The 22,153-nt window shown below is 47.3% G+C and overlaps 2 protein-coding genes across 2 annotated transcripts; both read right to left on the reverse strand.

The window, feature by feature from the left end:
* Positions 1–2,156: 2,156 nt before the first annotated feature.
* Positions 2,157–3,427, reverse strand: LOC146760882 (myosin-binding protein H-like). The gene is made up of 3 exons (XM_085545957.1): positions 3,169–3,427; positions 2,217–2,483; positions 2,157–2,170 (listed from the first exon to the last, which is right to left on the reverse strand). Exons 1-3 carry the CDS (start codon positions 3,284–3,286, stop codon positions 2,157–2,159), a joined length of 399 nt encoding a protein of 132 aa, XP_085402083.1. The 5' UTR covers positions 3,287–3,427.
* Positions 3,428–15,721: 12,294 nt separating this feature from the next.
* Positions 15,722–17,056, reverse strand: LOC146760883 (fibrous sheath-interacting protein 2-like). Its single transcript, XM_085545958.1, has 3 exons — positions 16,719–17,056; positions 16,333–16,458; positions 15,722–16,006 (listed from the first exon to the last, which is right to left on the reverse strand). Exons 1-3 carry the CDS (start codon positions 16,788–16,790, stop codon positions 15,722–15,724), a joined length of 483 nt encoding a protein of 160 aa, XP_085402084.1. The 5' UTR covers positions 16,791–17,056.
* Positions 17,057–22,153: the final 5,097 nt, after the last annotated feature.

A 22,153-nucleotide genomic window follows, 5' to 3' on the forward strand; every position in this document is an offset into this window, starting at 1 on the left:
GCCAAGCATTAAGCACACCAAGCAGAAGGGAAGCATTACTGGACATGCTGCACAGCAGGGGTTAAGACTGGAGGTGGTCAGGGCTGTAGTGACCATGCCCTCCTAGAGTTCCTCATCTCAAGGAATGCGGGCCTGGCAAAAAGCAAAGTCAGGACCCTGAGCTTCAGGAGAGTCAGCTGCAGGCTGTTCAAAGAATTCTTGGACGAGAGACACTGGAGAACTGCTTTTAGGGGCAAAGGGTTGAAACATTCCTTTGTCTGCACCCCTGTGCAACCCAACTCCTCAGCACAGCCCTGTGCAAGCACACATTTGTGCCACCGCGCCCACGCACTATCTATGTGCTCACACACACTCACACAACCACATCCCTTAGTGCAGCCCTGTGCGCACACACACTCACACATGTGTAACCCCTTCCTTTCACTCCCACAGTGCACACACACACCGGTACCACAATGTCCTTGTGCAGCTCCAACACTCTGCACACCCCTGTGCACGTACATATATGTGCATGCTCGTCCTTGCACACATACCCACAGACCTACACACACCTGAGCAACCCCACTGGTTTGTGCACTCATGGACACAAATGTGTGTACAACACCATCCATGCACAAATACACACACAAACACACACACACACACACACACACACAATCATGGATCCCCACTGCTTAGCACAATCCTGTGCACACTCACGTGTGTCATGCACTGATTTTCCAGCCAGTCCTCGAAGGGTCACTTACTTAGGACAGGAGTGCAGGGGAGCAGCCAGAAGCTGTTTGCATTCCCTGCTGTCTGCTGGGCAGCTTTGCTGGAGATGCATGGGTTGTTTTGCTTTTCCTTGGGAGGTGGGAAGGAGCTTTGAGTTTGAGGCACATACCGCGCCAGAGCATCTCGATGGCATGAGGGGGATCAGGGCCCCTCTATTGGTTACCTCAGTGGCTTGCAGCAACTGGAACTTTCCCCCTTTTGGAAGGGTTCACCTTGGTGGTTGTTTTGTGTTTTAATTCTTTCACTCGTGCCTGATGTAGATGAATCCACGGGGGTACCAGATGATAGAGACCATCACGATCGCCTATTGAGAAAGCTAAACAACGTGAGTTCTTCCCGACTCATATAATCAAAAATCTCAACCATAAAAAAGAGACGTCTTCGTATTCAAGCAAATGACAACAGTAAGACCATGCATGTTCTTTTGTTGTATTTCCTGTGTAATCATGGGGAGGATATGAAGAAGTGGATCCACTGATGAAGAAGTGCAGAATCCACTTCTGCACTTCAGGCACAAGTTCCTTAGAATTGGAAGAGAACCTTAAAGGCCATCTTGCCCAGCTCCCCTGCAATAAACAGGGACATTCACAGCTAGATCAGGTTGCTCACAGCCTGGTCATTAGTCATCCCGGAGGCAAAACACACACTGAACGATTTCTCCCTGCAGTCATAAATCCTTGGAGACAACAGCATTGACACTGCATGTTACTGAAGCAGTAAAAGAAATTGCTCTTCTAACTCTCCTTGTGTTAAGGAAAATGATGATAAAAAGCAATGGAATGCTTTGGCAGGACACCAAAACCATCCTCCTTCGTTGATATCTGCTGCAATGGAACCTTCCACTGGAAGAAGCCCCTGATGACTTGTCACCCCATAGTGGTGAGCTTGAGAAGCAGGATTGCTGCTCAATAGAATGAACTGGAGCTCCTTAGCATCTCTTACATCCAGGAGGGGTGTGATCAGACCCACCTATCACCTTCAGGCGCGCGCTTTCTGATACCCTGTCTGACTTCACTGTCACTGTGCCAGCATCCTCAGGCGTAACCTGCTTCATTGTCAGCAGCAATTGCCAACATTCTTGATGTCATTGCAATTGTTGGTGTAAAGGAGGTTGCCATTCAGGAACCATTCCACGTCCTCGTCATCATGGGACAGCTCGCAGGAGAAGACAGCGGAGCTCTCTTCTTCAATTTCCACATCCTGCAGGTGCTTCGTTACTTCTACATTGCGGGCTGTGGGGAAACAAGGTGAACTGTTACCACTGTTACTATAAATCATACTGGGATGTGGTAGAATGGTTGGACTAGATGATCTTTGTGTAATCTTCTCAGTGGAGATTATACATTTATAAAGTTAGCAGGAGAGAACGGCAGAAATCAACCTCAAGAAGAGAAATCTGAGGTGAAATAGGACATGGAAGAGGCCACCCTCCCTGCTCATACCTTCTGCTGTCAGCGTGGCCTCAGTCTCTGCAATTCCTGCCTTGCACTTGTACACACCAGCATCATCGGGCTTCAGCTTCAGAATCTTGAGCTCTGCTGAATGCTTATCCCTCTTGATCTTGTACTTCTCAGAGGGTTCAATGGGTGTGTGGCCCTTGAACCATTTCAACACCTTTGGAGAAGGCCTGAAGTCACAGGACAGGATGACAGAATGACGTTCCAAACCTGTCTTGTCCTCCAGCTTCCTGGTGATTTGTATATGGTAATCTGCAAAGCAAGGGTGGAAGAGAAGAAAGGATGAGGACAATTGGAAGAAGAGGAAAGTCTCTTGCGTCTATTCCATTCCATTTCATTTCATATTCACATCGGTTCTTTGAACCACTCTAAAGATAAAACAAATGATTGCCTATAGGGAATGCCTTTGACTACATTTCCATAAAGTAACACTGTATACTATATACCAAATGCAAGGTCCAGCTCTTGCTTATTAAACTGCTCCCAGTTGAGGCAATTATTCAAATAAGAGTGAGTTGAAAATATAACAAGTACTTTAGGATGTGAATGGAGACTCTTACGCTGGGGACAACAGCAGATAAAAAGCCTGCAAGTTTCTTTCAGATGAAATCAATGACAAACTGCATCAAATTTAGGTGCTACCAAACTCAAACTTGTCTACTTCAGAAATACAATTAATTTCACCTGATTTGACTTCTTTGGTATAGCCAAGGACAAAACCTCAGCTCTGTAGATCTGAATAGTAAGCACATTACAAATATTCAAACAGATCTTTTACTGAGATGCAGCTGTCTCATTTAGTGTCCAACGACTTTGAACTGGAAATGGAGCAGACCCTCCAGAAACACACACAATATTTCAAAGACCCCAGTGAAGGAAGACTGTACGTTAATTAATTCTTCATCTTCATGATGTAAACCAAGCCAGGATATGTTACCTCTGATGAGCAGACTGGCTGTGGATTTGGATTTGCCAACTGAGAACTGACTGGTGCCTGTCATATCAGTGGTGGTTTTCGGTATGCTCAGCCGGTGGATGGTGCCTTCTTGCTGCATAATCAAGTTTCTGCCAGCCTGTAAGACTTCCCCACGTAGATACCACTCGGGAGGTTTCACAGAAGGAATGGATATCTCGCATTCAAATTTGGCTTCTTCAGGCTCAGTCACATCCTCATCACACAGCTCCTTTACTAGATTAATGGATTGCTCTTTAAGAAGGATGGAACAAGAGAAAGCAGAGATTTAGAAGGAATGTAAAAAACCCTTACATTATCACCCTACTTACTCACGTCAGCATTACTGCACATGAACACTACACCTATCAGCTCAAAATGCCTTAAAACATCATTAAAAAATAATAGAAAGAAAGGAATGTTGTTAAGAAGTCAGACAATAAGACTGACAACCTGAAGAGAGCCCAGATCTTCTGATTCCCAGTCCAACATCTAAATCAAACCATGACCTTCCCATCCCGATATCAAACTCCTCGCATTACGAAATGGAATAGAGGTTCACTGAAACATGGACATTGATAATTACTTTGGTTAAATACAGCAACTTAGCTCTGAACAACAAGTTTTCTCCTAGTAAAGGTCTCTGTAGCTCAAATGTAATGACTCTACTTAGGAGAAATTCATTTTCCAGGATTTTCTTGCCCTTATAATTGTAACAGTGGCAAAGCTGGGGACTGAACTCTTGAGTACTGTGCTAACTCAAATGTCTCCCTTTTATTTACCACACTTAACATCATATATATACCCTAACATTGTATATATTAAAAAAAAAAACAACCCTGAGCTCTTTTCAAACAAACAGAGAAAATGAAGAAAAAGTCAAGCTATGTTTTTTATCCCTCAACGTTCAAACACAAATCTGAAGTCGAAAGGTAGAAAATAAACCTCCTAAGAAAATAATCTGTTTACTTAGCAAAAGTAAATCCGAAAAGACAAGCTGGATATTTTGTGGGCAGAAAGGTAGGTAGGTAGGAGTTTGCATTTCTGTGAAAGGTCCTGGTGGTGTTTAACTTCCTTGACATTCAAGCAAAGGGTGTTAGCTGGTTTATAAGATAAGATAATTTAAGCAAAATCATCATCTGAACCATAATTACCTTTAACTGTAAGATGGGCACGAGATTCTGCCTTTTCTGCAACAGATTTTATTTCTGCGGCATCCTTGACTTGGACACGTGTGTAAGTCAGCGAGCAGGTCTTTCCTGAAGCAGAGAACCACAGAGTCACTAAGGCTGGAAAAGACCACTAAGGTCATCTAGTCCAACCGCCAGCTCATCCCTACCAAACTGTGCTCTTGAGAGCAAACCCACAACTACACTTGGCTTCCTTGAGCAAAGAGCTCTGAGGCACATGGCCAGGCTGAGCATCATCCATCTGGTTTCACAGCATCACTGCCTGTTCTCTCATGTCAATGAAACCACCCATTCCCCCACATCCACATCCCCACCAAAGTGTAATCCAAACATGGCTTCTACAAGGACTGACCAAATGTGGCCGTCGTCACCTTCAAAGTACCTGATACAGAAGGATCACACTCATTGTCAGACAAAACCTCTCTGGAGAGGTGAACTGACTGCCCTGGTCACCCCCACTTTGGAAAGAACTGCACTGATTTCCTACCTGCTCCTGGCAGTGTGGGATGGTGGGATAGCATCACACTTCCCACACTAAGCTTCCCACCATGTCACTTGTTCCACCTAAACCTCAGTCCCAAAACAAAAGGGAAACTCCCTTCTGAACCTTCTTCATTTCAGATGTCCTTTCTGCTTGATCTCCAACCCACCCCCCACTCAGGAGAAAGATCCCCCTCTTACACCCTACCATCTTGCCGCATTCTGATGTTGTCATCAGCCTTCAGCTTGTTGTCATCTTTGTTCCACTGGCTCTGAACCTCATCATGTGAAATCTCACAGACAAAAGATGCACTCCCATATTCATTCACTTCCACATCTTCCAGTGGTTTAACAATCTTGATATCTCCAGCTGTGAAACAGTAGAGATATATTTGTCAGGATATTTCCAGAACTGAGTGCAGCATCTTTTCCTTACACATATTTGCATAGAAAATAAGTAGGATTTTGTTTTATTCTAAACCATCATCCATTCACGAGTCATTTCTATCTTCAACACAGTCAATGCATTATTGCCCTTGAACCTAAAGACAGACTTACTAGCTACAAAGGAGCTCCCTGCAAACAGTTTTATGGAAACCAGAATCTCATTTATTCTAAAACCTTTGCAGCAAAATTAAGGGTAGAAAAACAATAGAATGGAATGAATCTTTAAGGTCATTTAGCCAGGCTGAGCATCATCCATCTGTTTTCACAGCATCACTGCCTGTTCTCTCATGTCAATGAAACCACCCATTCCCCCACATCCACATCCCACCAAAGCTGCTTAGTGTTCCCAAAGCGAATGCTCACCAGATGTTTCCAGCTCGAAGGTCATCTTCTGGCCAGCAGCCTCGCAGATGTATTCTCCAGCATCTTTCTTCTCCAGCTGCTTCACAACCAGACGCCGTGTTTTGCCCACAGATTCCATTTGGAACTTTCTGGAGGAGGCAAGCAGTCTTCCATCCTTGTACCATTTTACTTCGGTTGTATCCTGTGCTACTTCACAGCTGAGGGAGGCACTTGCTGCCAGGGAAGCACTCACCTCTTTCTGCACCTTCTCCTGGTTTATAAACACAGGTTTTGGCTCTGAGGGAAGAAAAGAAAAACAGGAGGACTGAAATGAGACCATCTTGCAGGTTTGTATGTACAGGTTGGAACAGGTTTAGGTTACCACTTGTGCCCAAACTAATAGCCTTCATAGAGAATATCAGCTCTTCTGTTGAAACAAAGTGTCAAATCTAGGCAAGAAAGAACCTAGGAACTGAAGGAACCAAGAGGGTCCTTGAACACCAGTCCCATGGTTGCAAGTCACTACGCAAACATATTGAACCCAAAAGAACATCTGTCCTGCAGGCAACCAAAACCTGAATTCCTTTTACTTAAGACCCACTGTGAAACATCAAAACACATAAACATGTGATAGTCAAACCACTGGCTGCCTTTTCATGACCCAGAACAGTACTCCTGGCTTCCTGAACAGACTCCTCATGGCCTCTACCATTGCCACAACTGTGACTGTCAAAGGCACAAAGGAAATATGCTCACCAACGCAGTCCTTTGTTCTTTGTGTGTGATTTGCAGATATCTATCTTACTTTGAGCTCTGGGAATAGTCAGCTCTACCAGGTCTCTTACTGTGAGGAGCAGACTCACCTATCCAGATGCAGCCTCCAACATAAAGGCATAGTAAAAAGGCAGTGTACTACTAGGAGAAGTTCCTGCTTCTCCTGCCATGAAAGGCTGCACGTAGAACATGCACTCCAGCCTCACTGCACATACTTATCTTAGTCAAATGTTTCGGTGAACAAGAATTACAGTTTGGGATCTCAGGCACAGGAGAGATTTGAATAATATCTTGAATATTGCTTCCATTGTACATATATATCAGTAATTATTATTCTACAGACAGACTGAAACAGGTCGTTGTGCCATACTAAAACCAAATACTTTCTACAAACCGAGGCAATCAAGTCTAGGGAAAAAATCTCAGCACAGACTACTGCAACTGGATCACTGTATAATAGAAACTAGATTTTACTTTACTGTTCTCTGCTGTATTTCAGACAACACCTGTCTTACCTGTGACATGAATCTTGAAGGTGAGTTTCTGGCCAGCAGCCTCGCAGCTGTACTCCCCTGCATCTTTCTTCTCCACCTGGCTCACCACCAGCCGACGCTGTTTGCCCTCTGACTCCACCTTGAACTTCTTGCTCCAGGTGATCAGTTTCCCCTCCTTGTACCACTTCACCTCTGTCTTCTCCTGGGCCACCTCGCAGCTCAGCGTGGCATTTTCTGTTGGTGCAGCCTTCACCTCCTTCTGCACCTTCTGCTTGTTGATAAAGGCATCCTCTGCTTCTGGAACTGGAAAACACTGATTAAAATATACATTAGATATGAACAGCTTGTGACTGGAAGACATTAAAAGTTGCTTTATGTTGTATTAGGCCATTTCCCAGAGCAACACTGCTTCACAGTGTTTATCACACATTATAAGGCATCCTCAGCATAGTCCATATGGTCATCCCATCCCTCTGGGTAGTCTTTACTATCAGCTGGAACTCCTAATTTTCAGATTTCTTTGAATGAAGACAATGACAGATCTTCATCTGTGTGTCTTTTTGAGATTGCTCCACTCTAAACTGGAGATCAGCCAAATACAACTCAATTATGAAGTGAAGAAAAGCTTTCTGAGTGCAATGGTAAGAGGATCAATTAAGGCTCAGAAAGCCATTGCACTTTGGGAGAAGCTAGTAAGAGGAGGATTTCTGTAGTGAAAGAGCCAACCACTCCAAGAGTACTCATAATCCCGCCTGACTTGCACACCACATCATTTTGCAGTGAGGGCTGGACTTGCACATCATGCTACAGTGAAAAATACATGAGAAATACAGCAACGGTAGCTAGGCAAGCACTCTCCACGTATGGCAGAGGAGGAGGTATTACATTACCCTGTGCAGCCAGAGGTCTGAAAGAGAACAGAAAACCTTTGGTTTCTGAGTCAAACAGCTAATAATAGCCCTCAGCTAGCAAAATTCAAGTGTAAAAGCACTACATTTCTGGGTTTTCTCCCTACACCTCTGCAATAAGACGTGGGCTGGCTTTGGCTGCTGAGGATTAACTTGGTAGATTCCAGCTGTTGCCATAGTCTTTCTGTCATCATTCATATTTCATTTTCTCTGACAGATACCTCCCAAATCTACCCTTTCTGTAATCCACTCTTTGCTGAAACTGCCAGTTTCCTGAGCCAAAAGCATGAGCTACACAACTCACGGAACAGATCCAAAGGCCCCACAATCACATCCACATGGTGTGGGAACAGTAAGAGCTGATGGTTTAGAGTCTACACCACAGGCAGCAGCAAAACTGTCTACTACAGGAGCAGAGATATATTGCACACCAGGGACTGAAGGAGCAGAATGCCCCAGGATGGAGAGAGCAAAGACTGCAACCTTTACAAGGAAACAGAACGCAAGCTATGCCCTGCAAGGACACCAGGTCTGTGTGAGCAGAAAGGCAGTAGACTCCCAGTACAGTTGCTCCTCCACATAGCTGATCAAATGCCAAACCTTAACCAGGATTAAGCTCCAATGTGTTCACTGCCATAGGAAAGAAGAGGAGAAAACAGATTCCCTGTCCTGATCAGCTCAGAATACAAGACAAGAACTGTAAAGTTAACAGAGAACAAGTTGACTTATGAGCAAAAACCAGCAGAGTGCAGCTACAAATAAAACAGAAGACAAACCCTCGTCATCAGCCAGCTCACTAATGGTCACTCAGAATGCAGCTGATGTGCCCATGGCTATCTGGAGTCTAAGTTAAAATTTACCGGATCTTGTGCAAAATATACTGACACCAGAGCAATCTCTACTGCAGCTGGAGTGAGAGATCTGCCTCCGTGCTAAACTCTCAGACTAATGAGAAATGTACAATTAGAAAGGTATCAATGGATTCATGACTGGTCATTACATTTACAGAACATGGAACGAATGGTCGTCAACATGGGATTCAACAAGCCAAAGGCAAGTGCAATGCCTCTGACTAAAAGTTCTTAGGACACCAACAACCAAACCTCAGTGCAGCCACAGTAGAGATCTGTAACTACTACTGTTGAAATATCAACTGGTAGAGCAGTGTTGCACATTGTACAAATCACAGTTGGACATCCATGGACAGCTCATTATAAAAGTAGTCGTAGGGGAAGAGCTGGATGAAACACTGTTAAAAACAAATAATCATTTTAGCTGCACGTTTGTAAGCATTTCTATTCATCCTCCCCAAAACAGTTTCATGGCAGAATCAAGAGGACACATTCACACAGACGTTTCCACAGCCAGACTATGGAATAATCAAAGAATATCAACCAAAATGTGTTTCCTACCAGTTACATGAATCTTGAAGGTGAGTTTCTGGCCAGCAGCCTCGCAGCTGTACTCCCCTGCACCTTTCTTCTCCACCTGGCTCACCACCAGCCGACGCTGTTTGCCCTCTGACTCAGCCTTGAACTTCTCTCTCGAGGTGATCAGTTTCCCCTCCTTGTACCACTTCACCTCCGTCTTCTCCTGGGCCACCTCGCAGCTCAGCGTGGCATTTTGAGTCAGTACAGCCTTCACCTCTTTTTGTACCTTGTCCTTGTTTGTAAACACGTCTTCTTTCTCTGCAGGGACATCACAACAGTCACACCGTTTTGCTGTAGTCTGCTGCAGAGCTTACTCCAGTTCCCCGTTTTCACTATACTTGCCCTTCACAGAGAGCATCGTGATGCCTCATTAAGACAGGAAAATACTTTCCCCTCTATTTTGCCTTGGGAAATGATAAGCATATCATTTCATTTCATATCATATCACATCATATCACAAAGCTAAACATTTCGCAGTCTGATAGCAGATTTGGACATGAGATTTAGAACACCTGCATGCACTGCTGAACCTCCTCCCTTATCTTTTTTTCTTCTCATGTCTCTCTACATTTCCAGAAAATCAGAAGGGAACGGCCCTCTAGAACAGGTTGCCCAAGGAGACTGTGGATGCTCCATCCCTGCAGGCATTCAAGGCCAGGCTGGATGTGGTTCTGGGCAGCCTGGGCTGCTGGTTGGCAACCCTGCACATAGGAAGAAGGGGGTTGGAACTGGATGAGCACTGTGGGCCTTTGCAACCCAGGCCATTTATGAGTCTGATTAGTGGCATTTTCCACCTAATTGTGTCATTCAAATTCTGTAACCAGATCTCTTCAAACACCTCCCCTTTTCTCACTCCTTGCATGCCTGGTGTGCTCTTGCACTGTAACCCTGCAGACACCAGCTGACTACAAGAGGTGCACAAGTTACCCTCCTTGCCTATGGTTTGTTGCAGTAATTCATTCCTGGATGGAAAAGCACATGTAGAAAAGTGTTGCTATGACACTAGATGACAAAGAAAGTCCTATAGCCAAAGTGTTTTGCACCAGAGAGGCTGTAAGTTGATCCTCCAAATGCAAGACACACAAAATGAAGCATTCCTTTATCTCTGGGATTTCAAGCATTTTCTCACCTCTGACTTTCACTTGGAATGTTGCTTTGTCATCTTTTGTTTCACAGCTGTAGCTCCCTTGGTCTTTCAGGGTCACATTTTTGACCATGAGCTTGCGGTGCGTCCCCTGGGAGCTGTTGGTTGTCCTCTGGTCCTGCTTCACCTCTGTTTGATCTTTCTTCCATATGAAAGCTCCGCTTGCAGCTGACACCTCACACACCAGCTCCAGGTCTTCAGAAGGACTGACTGATATTTCTGGAGTTGTTTTGGGCTTGTTGACAAAATTAATGGCTTCATCTGAAGAAAAAAAGAGAAAGTGGTTTACATCCTGACTCAGGCTTATTCGGCACAGCATTAAGATACAGTTAGAACTGATTGTAATGTCTCTGCTCATTACATCTGGGGGATCGAGTTTCACCTCTGGAGGTACTCACATACAAACGTGTGCTTGATTCTCCTGTGTAAGGAAAGAGTAAGTTCTATGCAGACAGTTCTTATTTCTTTTAATCAATTCTGTATTCTGCACATGTTCTTCTGAAGCTAGAATGAAGGCAGCTAAGTAACATGTTTGCAATACATGAACAAACCTATTTAACACCTTGTCTCTAAGCTAACAAGCAGCGTTTGATGAGCACATCAGTATTTCATGCCCTTCATTCCATCCAGACAGAACCTGCCTGAGGAGCAAGCTGATGGCTGTCAGCTACAGGCAGACCTAGCTTAGTATTGCATTTCTTAGAGCAACAACTGTTGCTTTCAGTCACTGAATATGAATCCTTGGGACCTGATGAGGTGCATCCATAGGTGCTGAGGGAGCTGCTGGAGGTCGTTGCTGAGCCGCTCTCAGTAATCTGTCAGAGGTCTTGGAGAACTGGGGAGGTGCCTGAAGACTGGAGGACGGCCAGTGTCACTCCTGTCTTCAAAATGGCAAGAAGGAAGACCCGGGTAATTATAGGCCGGTCAGCCTCACCTCTGTCCCAGGGAAGGTGATGGAACAGCTTGTGCTGGATGCCATCTCCAGACAACTGGGAGAAAAGGAGGTTATCAGGAGTACTCAGCATGGGTTCACCAAGAGGAGGTCGTGCTCGACCAACCTGTAGGCCTTTTATGAAGATGTCACTAGCTGGGTGGACAGGGGGAGAGCGGTAGATGTAGTCTACCTTGATTTCTGTAAGGCTTTTGATGCTGTCCCCCTTGACATCCTTATAACAAAGCTGAGGAAGTATGGGATAGATGAGTGGACGGTGAAGTGGGTCGAGAATTGGCTGACTGGCCGAGTGCAGAGGGTTGTCGTTGGTGGTGCGGAATCTGGCTGGAGGCCTGTAACTAGCGGCGTCCCCCAGGGGTCTGTGCTGGGTCCGGTCTTGTTCAACATCTTCATCAGTGACCTTGATGAGGGGATAGTGACCACCCTCAGCAAGTTTGCTGATGCCACGAAGTTGGGAGGATTGGCTGACACGCCTGAAGGCTGTGCTGCCATTCAGAGAGACCTGGACAGGCTGGAGAGCTGAGCAGTAAAAAACCAGATGAGGTTTAACAAAAGCAAGTGTAGAGTCTTGCACCTAGGGAGAAATAATTGCATGCACCAGTACAGGCTGGGGGAAGAGCTGCTGGAGAGGGGCTCTGCTGAGTGGGACCTGGGCGTCCTGGTGGACGACAGATTGACCATGAGCCAGCAGTGTGCCCTTGTGGCCAAGAAGGCCAATGGCATCCTGGGGTGTATTAAAAAGAGCATGGCCAGCGGGTCGAGGGAGGTGATCCTCCTCCTCTACTCTCCCGGTGGGGCCTCCTCTGGAGTACTGTGTCCAGTTCTGGGCTCCCCAGTACAAAAAAGACAGGGATCTCTTGGAAAGAGTCCAGCGGAGGGCCACTAAGATGGTGGAGGGCCTGGAGCATTTCCCCTATGAGGAGAGATTTAGCAAACTGGGTCTGTTTAGCCTTGAGAAAGGAAGGCTGAGAGGGGATTTGATCCAGGTTTATAAATACCTGAGGTGTGGGTGCCATAGTGGCGTGGCTGGTCTCTTTTCAGTAATGTGTAGGGATAGGACTAGGGGTAATGGGATGAAACTTCAGCATTGGAAGTTCTGCACAAAGATGCGGAAGAACTTCTTTATGGTGAGGGTGACGTAGCACTGGAACGGGCTGCCCAGGGAGGTGGTGGAGTCTCCTTCTGTGGAGATATTCAAGATCCGACTGGACACCGAGCTGTGCGACGTGATGTAGGGATCCTGCTTTCCAGGAGGGTTGGACTCGATGATCTCTAGAGGTCCCTTCCAACCCCTGCAATTCTGTGATTCTGTGAGGCAACCACAGCCTCACTGGGAAGACTGTTCCAGTGTTTCACCACCCTCACAGTAAAGTTCTTCCTGGTATGTATTCTAAATCTACCCTCTTCCAGTTTAAAACCATTTCCCTTCATCCTGTCACTACATGCATTTATAAAAAGTCCCTCCCAAGCTTTCCTATGCACTCCCTTCAGATACTGGGAGGTTGCTATAAGGTCCCCCTGGAGCCTTCTCTTCTCCAGGCTGAAGAGCCCCAGCTCTCTCAGCCTATCCTTCTAGGGGAGGTGCTCCAGCCCTCTGATCATCTCCATTTCCCTCATCTGGACCTGCTCCAACAGCACAGTGTCCTTGTGTTGGGGTCCCCAGAGCTGGACGCAGTACTCCATGTGGGGTCTTACGGGAGCAGCGCGGAGGGGCAGAGTCGCCTCCTCGACTCGCTGGTCACACTTCTCTTGATGAAACCTGGGATATATTTGGCCTTCCAGGCCGCAAGCGTACACTGCCACCTCGTGCTGAATCATCTGAGACCCCCAAATCCTTCTCCTCGGTGCTGCTCTCAAGCCATTCTCCACCCAACCTTTATCTGTGCTTGAGATTTCCCCAACTCAGGGCACTTGTCCTTGTTGAACTTCATGAAGTTGACATGGGCCACCAAGTTTGTCACGTCTGACTTGCCCATGGTGAAACCATTTTGATTACCACCAGCCACCTTGTCTTTATTTTTCCGTGTGGTGCAGTAGGGCCTTCAGTTGGATCTACCCCGCGATCTTACCAAGCACAGAGGTGAGACTGACTGGCCTGTAGTTCCCTGGATCTTCTTTTTTCCCGATCCGGAATAGGGGGGTTATGTTTCCCCTTTTCTGATCAGTGGGAACTTCACCAGACTGCCATGACCTTTCAAATACGATGCACAGCGGCTTGGCAAGTTCATCCACCAGTTCCCTCAGAACCTGCGGATGGATCCCTTGGACTTGTGCAGCTTCAGATTCTTTCGATGGTCTAGAACCTCATCTTCACTTACAGCACTTACAGATCCACCTTCTCCAAGTTTTACTGTTGCTTTCTGCAGTTTGGGCTCTGGGCCTAGAGCACTTGCCAGTGAGGCCTGAAGCAAAGAAGTCATTGAGCACCTCAGCTCTCTCTGTATTCCTCATGACCAGGCCTCTAGTTGCCTTCCAGAGAGGGCCCACATCCTCGCTTACCTTCTTTTTAATCACTGATATACCTGTTCCCCTTTTTGTCCCCAGCTAGATTTAGTTCTGCCTGGGTTTTAGCTTTCCTAACCTGATCTTTGAGGTTCCCATACTACTTGGAAGAGGAAGTTATCATCAGCACATTCCAGAAACCTCTTTGATTTCTGGTGCAATGCTGTGTTGTCCCTCCCACAGATATCAGGGTGGTTGAAGTCCCCTGTGAGGACCTCATCCTCCATGTCCTTCTTGTAGTGAGGAGCCCAAAACTGAACACAGTACTTGAGATGCGGCCTCACCAGAGCTGAGTACAGAGGGATGATCACCTCTCTGCTCCTGCTGGCCACACTGTTTCTTATACAGGCCAGGATGCCCTTGGCCTTCTTGGCCACCTGGGCACACTGTGGGCTCATGTTGAGCAGAGCATCGACCAACAGCCCCAGGTCCCTTTCCTCTTCACAGTCATCCAGCCATTCTGTCCCAAGCCTGTAACACTGCATGTACCCCCAGCAGAGAACAACTACATCCCCCAGAGGATTGCTTGCTGCTCTGTCACCCTTTATGTTCAGTGCAAAAGATAAAAGCCATCCGTATATCACTTGATCTCCCCTTTCCTTTTTGATCCCAGCAGCACGAGAACTCCCTGGGTTGTCTCACCTCGGCTTTAGAATAAGGACTTCAGTTTTCGGACACACTTTGTAATGTTATTTTTTTAATTTTTTTTATTGGTTTTAATTCTAATTCTGATACTAATTATGATATATTGTACTGTAGTGTGTTATCTTGCATTCTGGTATCATCTTTGGTCAAATAATTAAACAAATTAAAACGAATTAAACAAATTAAAATTAATTAAGCCAATTAAAACTAATTTGTTGCCACTGTTTTGGTTTTTGGCCAATCTCTCTACTTGTTTTCCCCTTTTTTTCCTTTTCCCTTCACTGGGGCCTGGATGCTTCTAGGGACTCTGGAGTTTGTTTTTGGGTCAGAAGCAGTACGAATGCTTCTGGGGAGTTTGGAGTTTGTTGTTGACGCAGAAGTAGTCTGGATGATTCTGGGGACTCTGGAGTTTGCTGTTGGGTCAGAAGCAGTACGAATGCTTCTGGGGAGTTTGGAGTTTGTCGTTGACGCAGAAGTAGTCTGGATGATTCTGGGGAGTTTGGAGCCTTCCCTGCCCAACGCAGGTTTGGGTGACTTCTCAGGCAGCTTCATTGCACGCCCTGTGCTCCATGAGTCTCCCTGAAGGCCACGCTCCATCAAAGCCACATTCCTTCTGCATTGTCCAGACAGAAGATTATAGCATGAAGGAGAGGGGCCAGCTGGTTTATGAAGCATTGTGGGTCTGATTTTCGAACCCGCAATGTAATCCACGGGACCGGGCTGGAACTTGTCCCTGGCCATCTGTAGTCTGTGGATCGATTTCTTCAAATTGGAAATCTCCCGAAGAAGCTCATCCTGGAAGGGAACAGAGGGTTTATGCTTGATCTTGTCTTAGAGAGTGCTTCCCACCCTAAGTACTGCTGCTTTACGCAGAAGAGGGCAAGCACACTGCTTCAGCCTTGCAATGAGGGCAGAAGAGAACGGCTGCCACAGTGCTCTGCTTGTAAGCAAGCAACTTTCCAGGCTGCCTTCACACCAGCACGCTGTGCTAGCTCAGCTCTGAGCCGAGCTGTCCTTTCCATGCCTCAATGCCTAGACCACCAGCCCGCCCCTCACCTTTTCTGCTTTCCCCATCTCCCTCAGATCCATCAAGTAAAGCCCGTGCCCTCAGTGCCATGCTGCTGACACGTGCCTACCAATACTGGGCTTTGCCTACCTCTTCTCGCCTCTTTGCTTGCTTTTTCTCCAGCTTCAGCCTGGTCAGGTACTGCCTGTACTCGTTGAACTCCTTCAGAGTGCAGACAACCTACAGAAGAGACAATGACAGATGGCTGTAGTGTCAGGCCCCTGCCTGGCAGACTGGAAAGCCCTCCTGAGGAGACCCGTGTTGGTCAGCCCAACAGCCAAACTTACGTCGCCATCCTCGGTGACCAAGCCCCGTTTCTTCAGGTTCCGCAGGTTGTTTTTGCGGTTGTGGAACTCCCGCAGATGCGGGTCATGCAGGCTGTTGTACTCTGTGCACAGATTGCGACTGTACGGATCTCTCAGGTCAAACTGAGGAGAAGGCTGGTGGAGCTGGAAGAGATGTGTTGTAGAGTGTGAATGGGGAAGGAGAGAGCAGCAAAGAGACAGAGACACTTCCAAGCTGCTCACACCCACAGGCTGGCCTCTTGCCTCTTTCCCAAACAGTCATGTCTGGGTTTTCCTAAGTCCTCCAAGAGGGAGAGCAGAGGGTTGCACCCTCCTCCAGGAACGACCCGGTCTCCACATTTCTGTGCCTGATGGGTGCCTGGCCCCAGCATCCCAACACATGGGATTGGCATCCCAACACAAGGCCTCCTTGGCATGGCGGCAACCTCAGGAAACAAGAGCCCTTTTTGACGCTTCCTTACTCCTCTCACCTTTTCCCCCAGCTTTCTCCTGGCGAAAAGGAGCTTGGTGCCGGGCTGCACAGGGATTTTAACCCCGAGTGGAAGGTCCAACAGCCAGCTACCTCCTGCTCCAACTTCCTGTCCTCTGGGTCGGAGCTAGAAAGACAAAGACACGCTTGGACACTCAGACACTCCATTCCCCTCTCCAGCCCACCTCCGCTCCCTTTGGCAGCTCCCTCCCCACTTCTGTAACCGATGCTGGGATGTGCAGAGAGGTGCGATTCCCTGCAAGCCTTCTCCAGCACCAGCATGAGGAGAAGTGTCCCTCAGCCTCTGGAGAGCATCTACAGCCCCAGAGCAGCCCTGCATACCCCAGGCTACTGCACTCAGCCCTCTCTTGATGTAGCAGCGCTCACCTTTCCGCTCTTCCCCGCTCTGCTCAGAAATTCATCTGGATTTCGGAATCCAGCACTGCAACAGCACTCCATGGCTCCTGGTAGGAACTCTCTGAGAGCTGCAACCCTCCGCTACCACCTCTCGCTCCAGCAGCAGCGAACTGAGGCCACCCCAGCCGGAGTTCCAGCCTGCAGCTTTATGTCACGCTCACCCACTGTTGCATCACAATGACATGCAATGACATGCGGCAAGCCTGCAGCTGCATGGAGGCCCTTCTGGGTGCACTCGTGGTAAGCTGCTCCAGCTGGCCCTGCTTTGAGCCAAAAAGGCTTGCTGAGTCCTGAGGCCTGCTGTAGGCTTCCTTGGTTTCTATCACAGGTGATGCTGCACGTGGAACAAATACCTTCTCGGGTTGTCCCAGAGCTTGTTTTATAAGTAAATGACACTGAAACAATGTGGGAGAGCTGGCCTGTTTTTCTGTCCTAGAAACTTAGAATGGTTTGTGTTGGAAGGGACCCTTAAGATCACCTCGTTCCAACCTGCTATAGACAGGGACACCTCGCTGTAGACCAGGTTGCTCACAACACATCCAGCCTGGCCTTGAGTGCTTCCAGGGAGAGGAGGGATGCTGAGGAGGTGGAAATAGTGAACGCCTTTTTTGCTTCTGTCTTTAGTGAAAGGGCTCTCCCTCCGGAATCCCAGGCCCTGGAGGTTAATGAGAGAGTGTGGGGAATGGGAGATTTCCCTTTAGTCAGGGAAGAGGTGGTCTGTGAGTGCCTAGGAAACATTAAGGTCCATAAATCCTTGGGACCTGATGGGGTGCATCCACAGGTGCTGAGGGAGCTGCTGGAGGTCGTTGCTGAGCCGCTCTCTGTAATCTATCAGAGGTCTTGGAGAACTGGGGAGGTGCCTGAAGACTGGAGGACGGCCAGTGTCACTCCTGTCTTCAAAATGGCAAGAAGGAGGACCCGGGTAATTATAGGCCAGTCAGCCTCACCTCTGTCCCAGGGAAGGTGATGGAACAGCTTGTGCTGGATGCCATCTCCAGACAACTGGGAGAAAAGGAGGTTATCAGGAGTACTCAGCATGGGTTCACCAAGGGGAGGTCGTGCTCGACCAACCTGTAGGCCTTTTATGAAGATGTCACTAGCTGGGTGGACAGGGGGAGAGCGGTAGATGTAGTCTACCTTGATTTCTGTAAGACTTTTGATGCTGTCCCCCTTGACATCCTTATAACAAAGCTGAGGAAGTATGGGATAGATGAGTGGACGGTGAAGTGGGTCGAGAATTGGCTGACTGGCCGAGTGCAGAGGGTTGTCGTTGGCGGTGCGGTGTCTGGCTGGAGGCCTGTAACTAGCGGCGTCCCCCAGGGGTCTGTGCTGGGTCCGGTCTTGTTCAACATCTTCATCAGTGACCTTGATGAGGGGATAGTGACCACCCTCAGCAAGTTTGCTGATGCCACGAAGTTGTGAGGATTGGCTGACACGCCTGAAGGCTGTGCTGCCATTCAGAGAGACCTGGACAGGCTGGAGAGCTGAGCAGTAAGAAACCAGATGAGGTTTAACAAAAGCAAGTGTAGAGTCTTGCACCTAGGGAGAAATAATTGCATGCACCAGTACAGGCTGGGGGAAGAGCTGCTGGACAGGAGCTCTGCTGAGTGGGACCTGGGCGTCCTGGTGGACGACAGATTGACCATGAGCCAGCAGTGTGCCCTTGTGGCCAAAAAGGCCAATGGCATCCTGGGGTGTATTAAAAAGAGCATGGCCAGCGGGTCGAGGGAGGTGATCCTCCTCCTCTACTCTGCCCCGGTGAGGCCTCATCTGGAGTGCTGTGTCCAGTTCTGGGCTCCACAGTACAAAAAAGACAGGGATCTCTTGGAAAGAGTCCAGCGGAGGGCCACTAAGATGGTGAAGGGCCTGGAGCATTTCCCCTATGAGGAGAGATTTAGCGAGCTGGGTCTGTTTAGCCTTGAGAAGGGAAGGCTGAGAGGGGATTTGATACAGGTTTATAAATACCTGAGGTGTGGGTGCCATAGTGGCGTGGCTGGTCTCTTTTCAGTAATGTGTAGGGATAGGACTAGGGGTAATGGGATGAAACTTCAGCATTGGAAGTTCTGCACGAAGATGCGGAAGAACTTCTTTACGGTGAGGGTGACGTAGCACTGGAACAGGCTGCCCAGGGAGGTGGTGGAGTCTCCTTCTGTGGAGATATTCAAGATCCGACTGGACGCCGAGCTGAATATACCAAGGCCAATTGCTATGCCAGGCACATTTATGGCATCAGTGAACAAATAATGCCTTAAAAATTGTAATAGACAGGAGCCATCTATTCTTTTAAAACTAGGTGACCAAAGAAGAACAGTCCCTCTAGAGTCAAGCTGTTAAGAACTAACAGCATCAATCAATATCACATAGATAGATTACTTCCCTGCCCTAAGACCATCTTGTGACCATTTGGTGCTCCTAATTAAGCCCTCTTGATGGCATTTTGTCTGAGCCATGTGACATTTTGTGATAGGAGTTACTGCTAGTGTTCCCTTAACCCTACACCAAAGTAGGAGGTATCCATTCTCAGGGAATCATGCAGGCTTCCTCTGTATCTGATGCTCAGAGACAGCCCCAGAACTTTTTAAATCTTAGCTTAGCTCTCATCCAATAATGTTCATCAAACAGTGCAACTTGTCCTTTGGGGATGTCCTTTGTTCTGCATCAGCCAGTTCCAACGGAGTCTTCTTGGCTTGTTTTAGATCAGTTTGTCAACAGATAAAGCCAGGGTCTTTGAATTACAAAGTGAAATTGCAGAATGCCTGATTCTCAAGCAAACAGAACAGGAGGTGGGATGCAGGGTGAATACCTGAGCCAACACCACCTGCAAGCAATCCTTCAATATCTTAGGAATCTCTAGCCATCCCAAATCCAGTGTTGTGCTTGATCTATCATCTCTGCTGAGTTTTTAGCTAGCTGATGGTGAGCATCATGGTGGTGATGGGTGAGCAGTCGGACTAGAGGGTCTTAATCAACCTTAAGGATCCTCTGATCAGAGGAATGTGAATGTGCTGTTAAAGGTCACAAGCGCTGTGCTGCAGCATGAGCATACACAGCGAAAGGCTTTCAGTAGAGCTTCAGTTCATAAATGAGGACTGGGTTATGGAAAATAGGCTCAAGATAGAAACCAGAAAACAGATCTTAACGCCAGGTTCTGTGAATGCAGCCAGCTGAATTTCACAGATATTGAATTTCAATGACAATTTCTTGTGTTATTTTACCCTCCAGCTCCACCCTGAACAGGAACATGTCAGTGACAAGCATTACTCCTCCAGGCTTGACCTGACAGTGCTTTACTTGTACTATGAGCTAATGCCAGGAAGAGCAGGAAAAGAGTTTCATCCACGTGCCTTTTCCTTCCTTAGTAAAACCAGTGTGAAACTGCAGCCACGTCAGGCTGAAGGAGACGTCTCAGATGTCCTGCTTGGATGCAGGAGGTCACGTGTCAGAGGATGTCTGGCACGTCAAGTCTCATGGCAGTGCAGTGCATGACAATCTGCAACAACACTTTCCTGTGGGCTCCTTTGGGCACGAGGCCCAGCGGGTGACACACGTCTGGCTGCAGCTCTTCAGAGCCTCCCAGCAGCCACGTGATGCCCATGGGAGAGACACAGCTGACCCGCACAGCAGATGATTTACCAGCTAGCTCTGGTTTACAGGAAGAGAAGATACAAGTGGCGATGCTGAATGGTGAAATACTGCGAGTGTGTGGCATGGGTATAAGATTGGTGAGCCTGAGGATGTTCAAAGTCAGGCTGGACAGGGCTCAGAGCACCTGATGGAGCTGCGGTGCCCCTGTTCATTGCGGGGGGAGTCCAACTAGCTGACCCTTAAGGGTCTCTGCCCTATCTATGAGATACACGAAAGCTGATTCTGCAGTAACCAAGCTACCAACAGCAGTTGTTTGTCTTACAGCTTGCCAACACATATATTAAAATAACAGCATTGATTACTCATTTGATAGTCACATTACAGTGCAAAGCACATGGAAACGTCCATCAGCTAATTCAGTTAATTCTGGGGGCAGACCTGCCAGTATGAAATATTATGCTAACATGACTGAGAGAAGAAAAGCAAAATTAAGACTAGCTGACAAGCCTTGGCAGGAAGTTCTGCTCTCCATCAATTTAGTCTCATTATTCAGTTCTGTTTGGAGCTTTCTCCATGTCTCTCTGGAGTTTGTTCTTTGAGAAGAAGCAATTAAGTAAGCTCTCCAATGCCAAAGTGCATACACTACTCTAGGGCTTTGTTGTTTCTCCATGGATCAACAAGGGTGACAAGCCAGCAGAATATGATGAAGAGCCTCGTGCATACTCAGTGTGAAAAAAAAAAGGCAATTGTTGCTGGGAAGAAGGTGCATTTGCATTTGTGTCATCTGCAGAGGGTACTGCAGAAATGGAAAGTCTTCCACTGGAGCAAACAAAGGGCTCTCATTTATTGCAATCAAGGCCCAGCGTGTGGATCTCAGAGATCAGACCTACACCCTGCAGCAAAACAGAGACCTGCGTGGGAAAGTTCAGTTTCTCTCTCCATCTGTGTCAGACAAAGCCCACCATGGAATGACAGCTAAGGAAACATCCCTGTGACTCTTCACAGGTCTCTTCTACATTTTGGATCACTGCTACAAAAAGAGCTGTTTACATCATCTCTCGTGGCCACCCTGAGAGAAGAGCAGGAAGGCTGGGATGTTCTTTTTCCTATCTTTCCCTTGATTTCCTCTATATCTTAGGGACGAATCACAGGACAGAACACAGAAATCAAATGGCTCTACAAAGCAGATTGGCCAGTTCAAGTCAAAACAGCCACTGAAAACACCCCAGATGCTGTCTGACAACAGCTGGACTGTCGGGGAGTCAGGTGAATGCAGTCTGCTGGCCCTGGGCAGGAAGAGGACAGCCCAGACTGTCACATACCTTTCACTGAAAGCTGATAGAGCATTTTATCCCCCTCACAGATGCGCTGATAACTTGCAGCATCATCCATGGAGACGCTGTGAATTTTCAGGGTGTGTTTCTTCCCCACAATGTGCAGTTCATATTTTTCACTGGCCTTGAGCTCCTTCCCATCCTTCATCCACTCCACAGTAGCACCTGTGTCTGAAAGCTCAGCCTGCAGTTTGGCTTCCTCACGCAGCCAAGCGCAGATCTTTTCTACATCTTTGCTCTTCTTGGTAAATCTCACTGCAGCACCTGTCAGGAGCAAAGGCCTTGTTATTTCAATTTATATCAGGCTAACGTGGTCAATGTTTGCTGCAAGATCTCTGAAAAAGTATCACCTTCTGTTCCTGCACTCATAACTGGGTCAGTGCTGAGCAATTCAAGAAATTTAATTTGTTCTTCTTGCCGGATTTACTAAGTAAAAATCAACCAAACATCTCCTTCTACTGATTAATAATGCTCTAAACATGCTTC

Source organism: Coturnix japonica, chromosome 4 (assembly GCF_054131305.1).
Source record: "Coturnix japonica strain WE chromosome 4, WE-NBRP24, whole genome shotgun sequence".
NCBI lineage: Eukaryota > Metazoa > Chordata > Aves > Galliformes > Phasianidae > Coturnix > Coturnix japonica.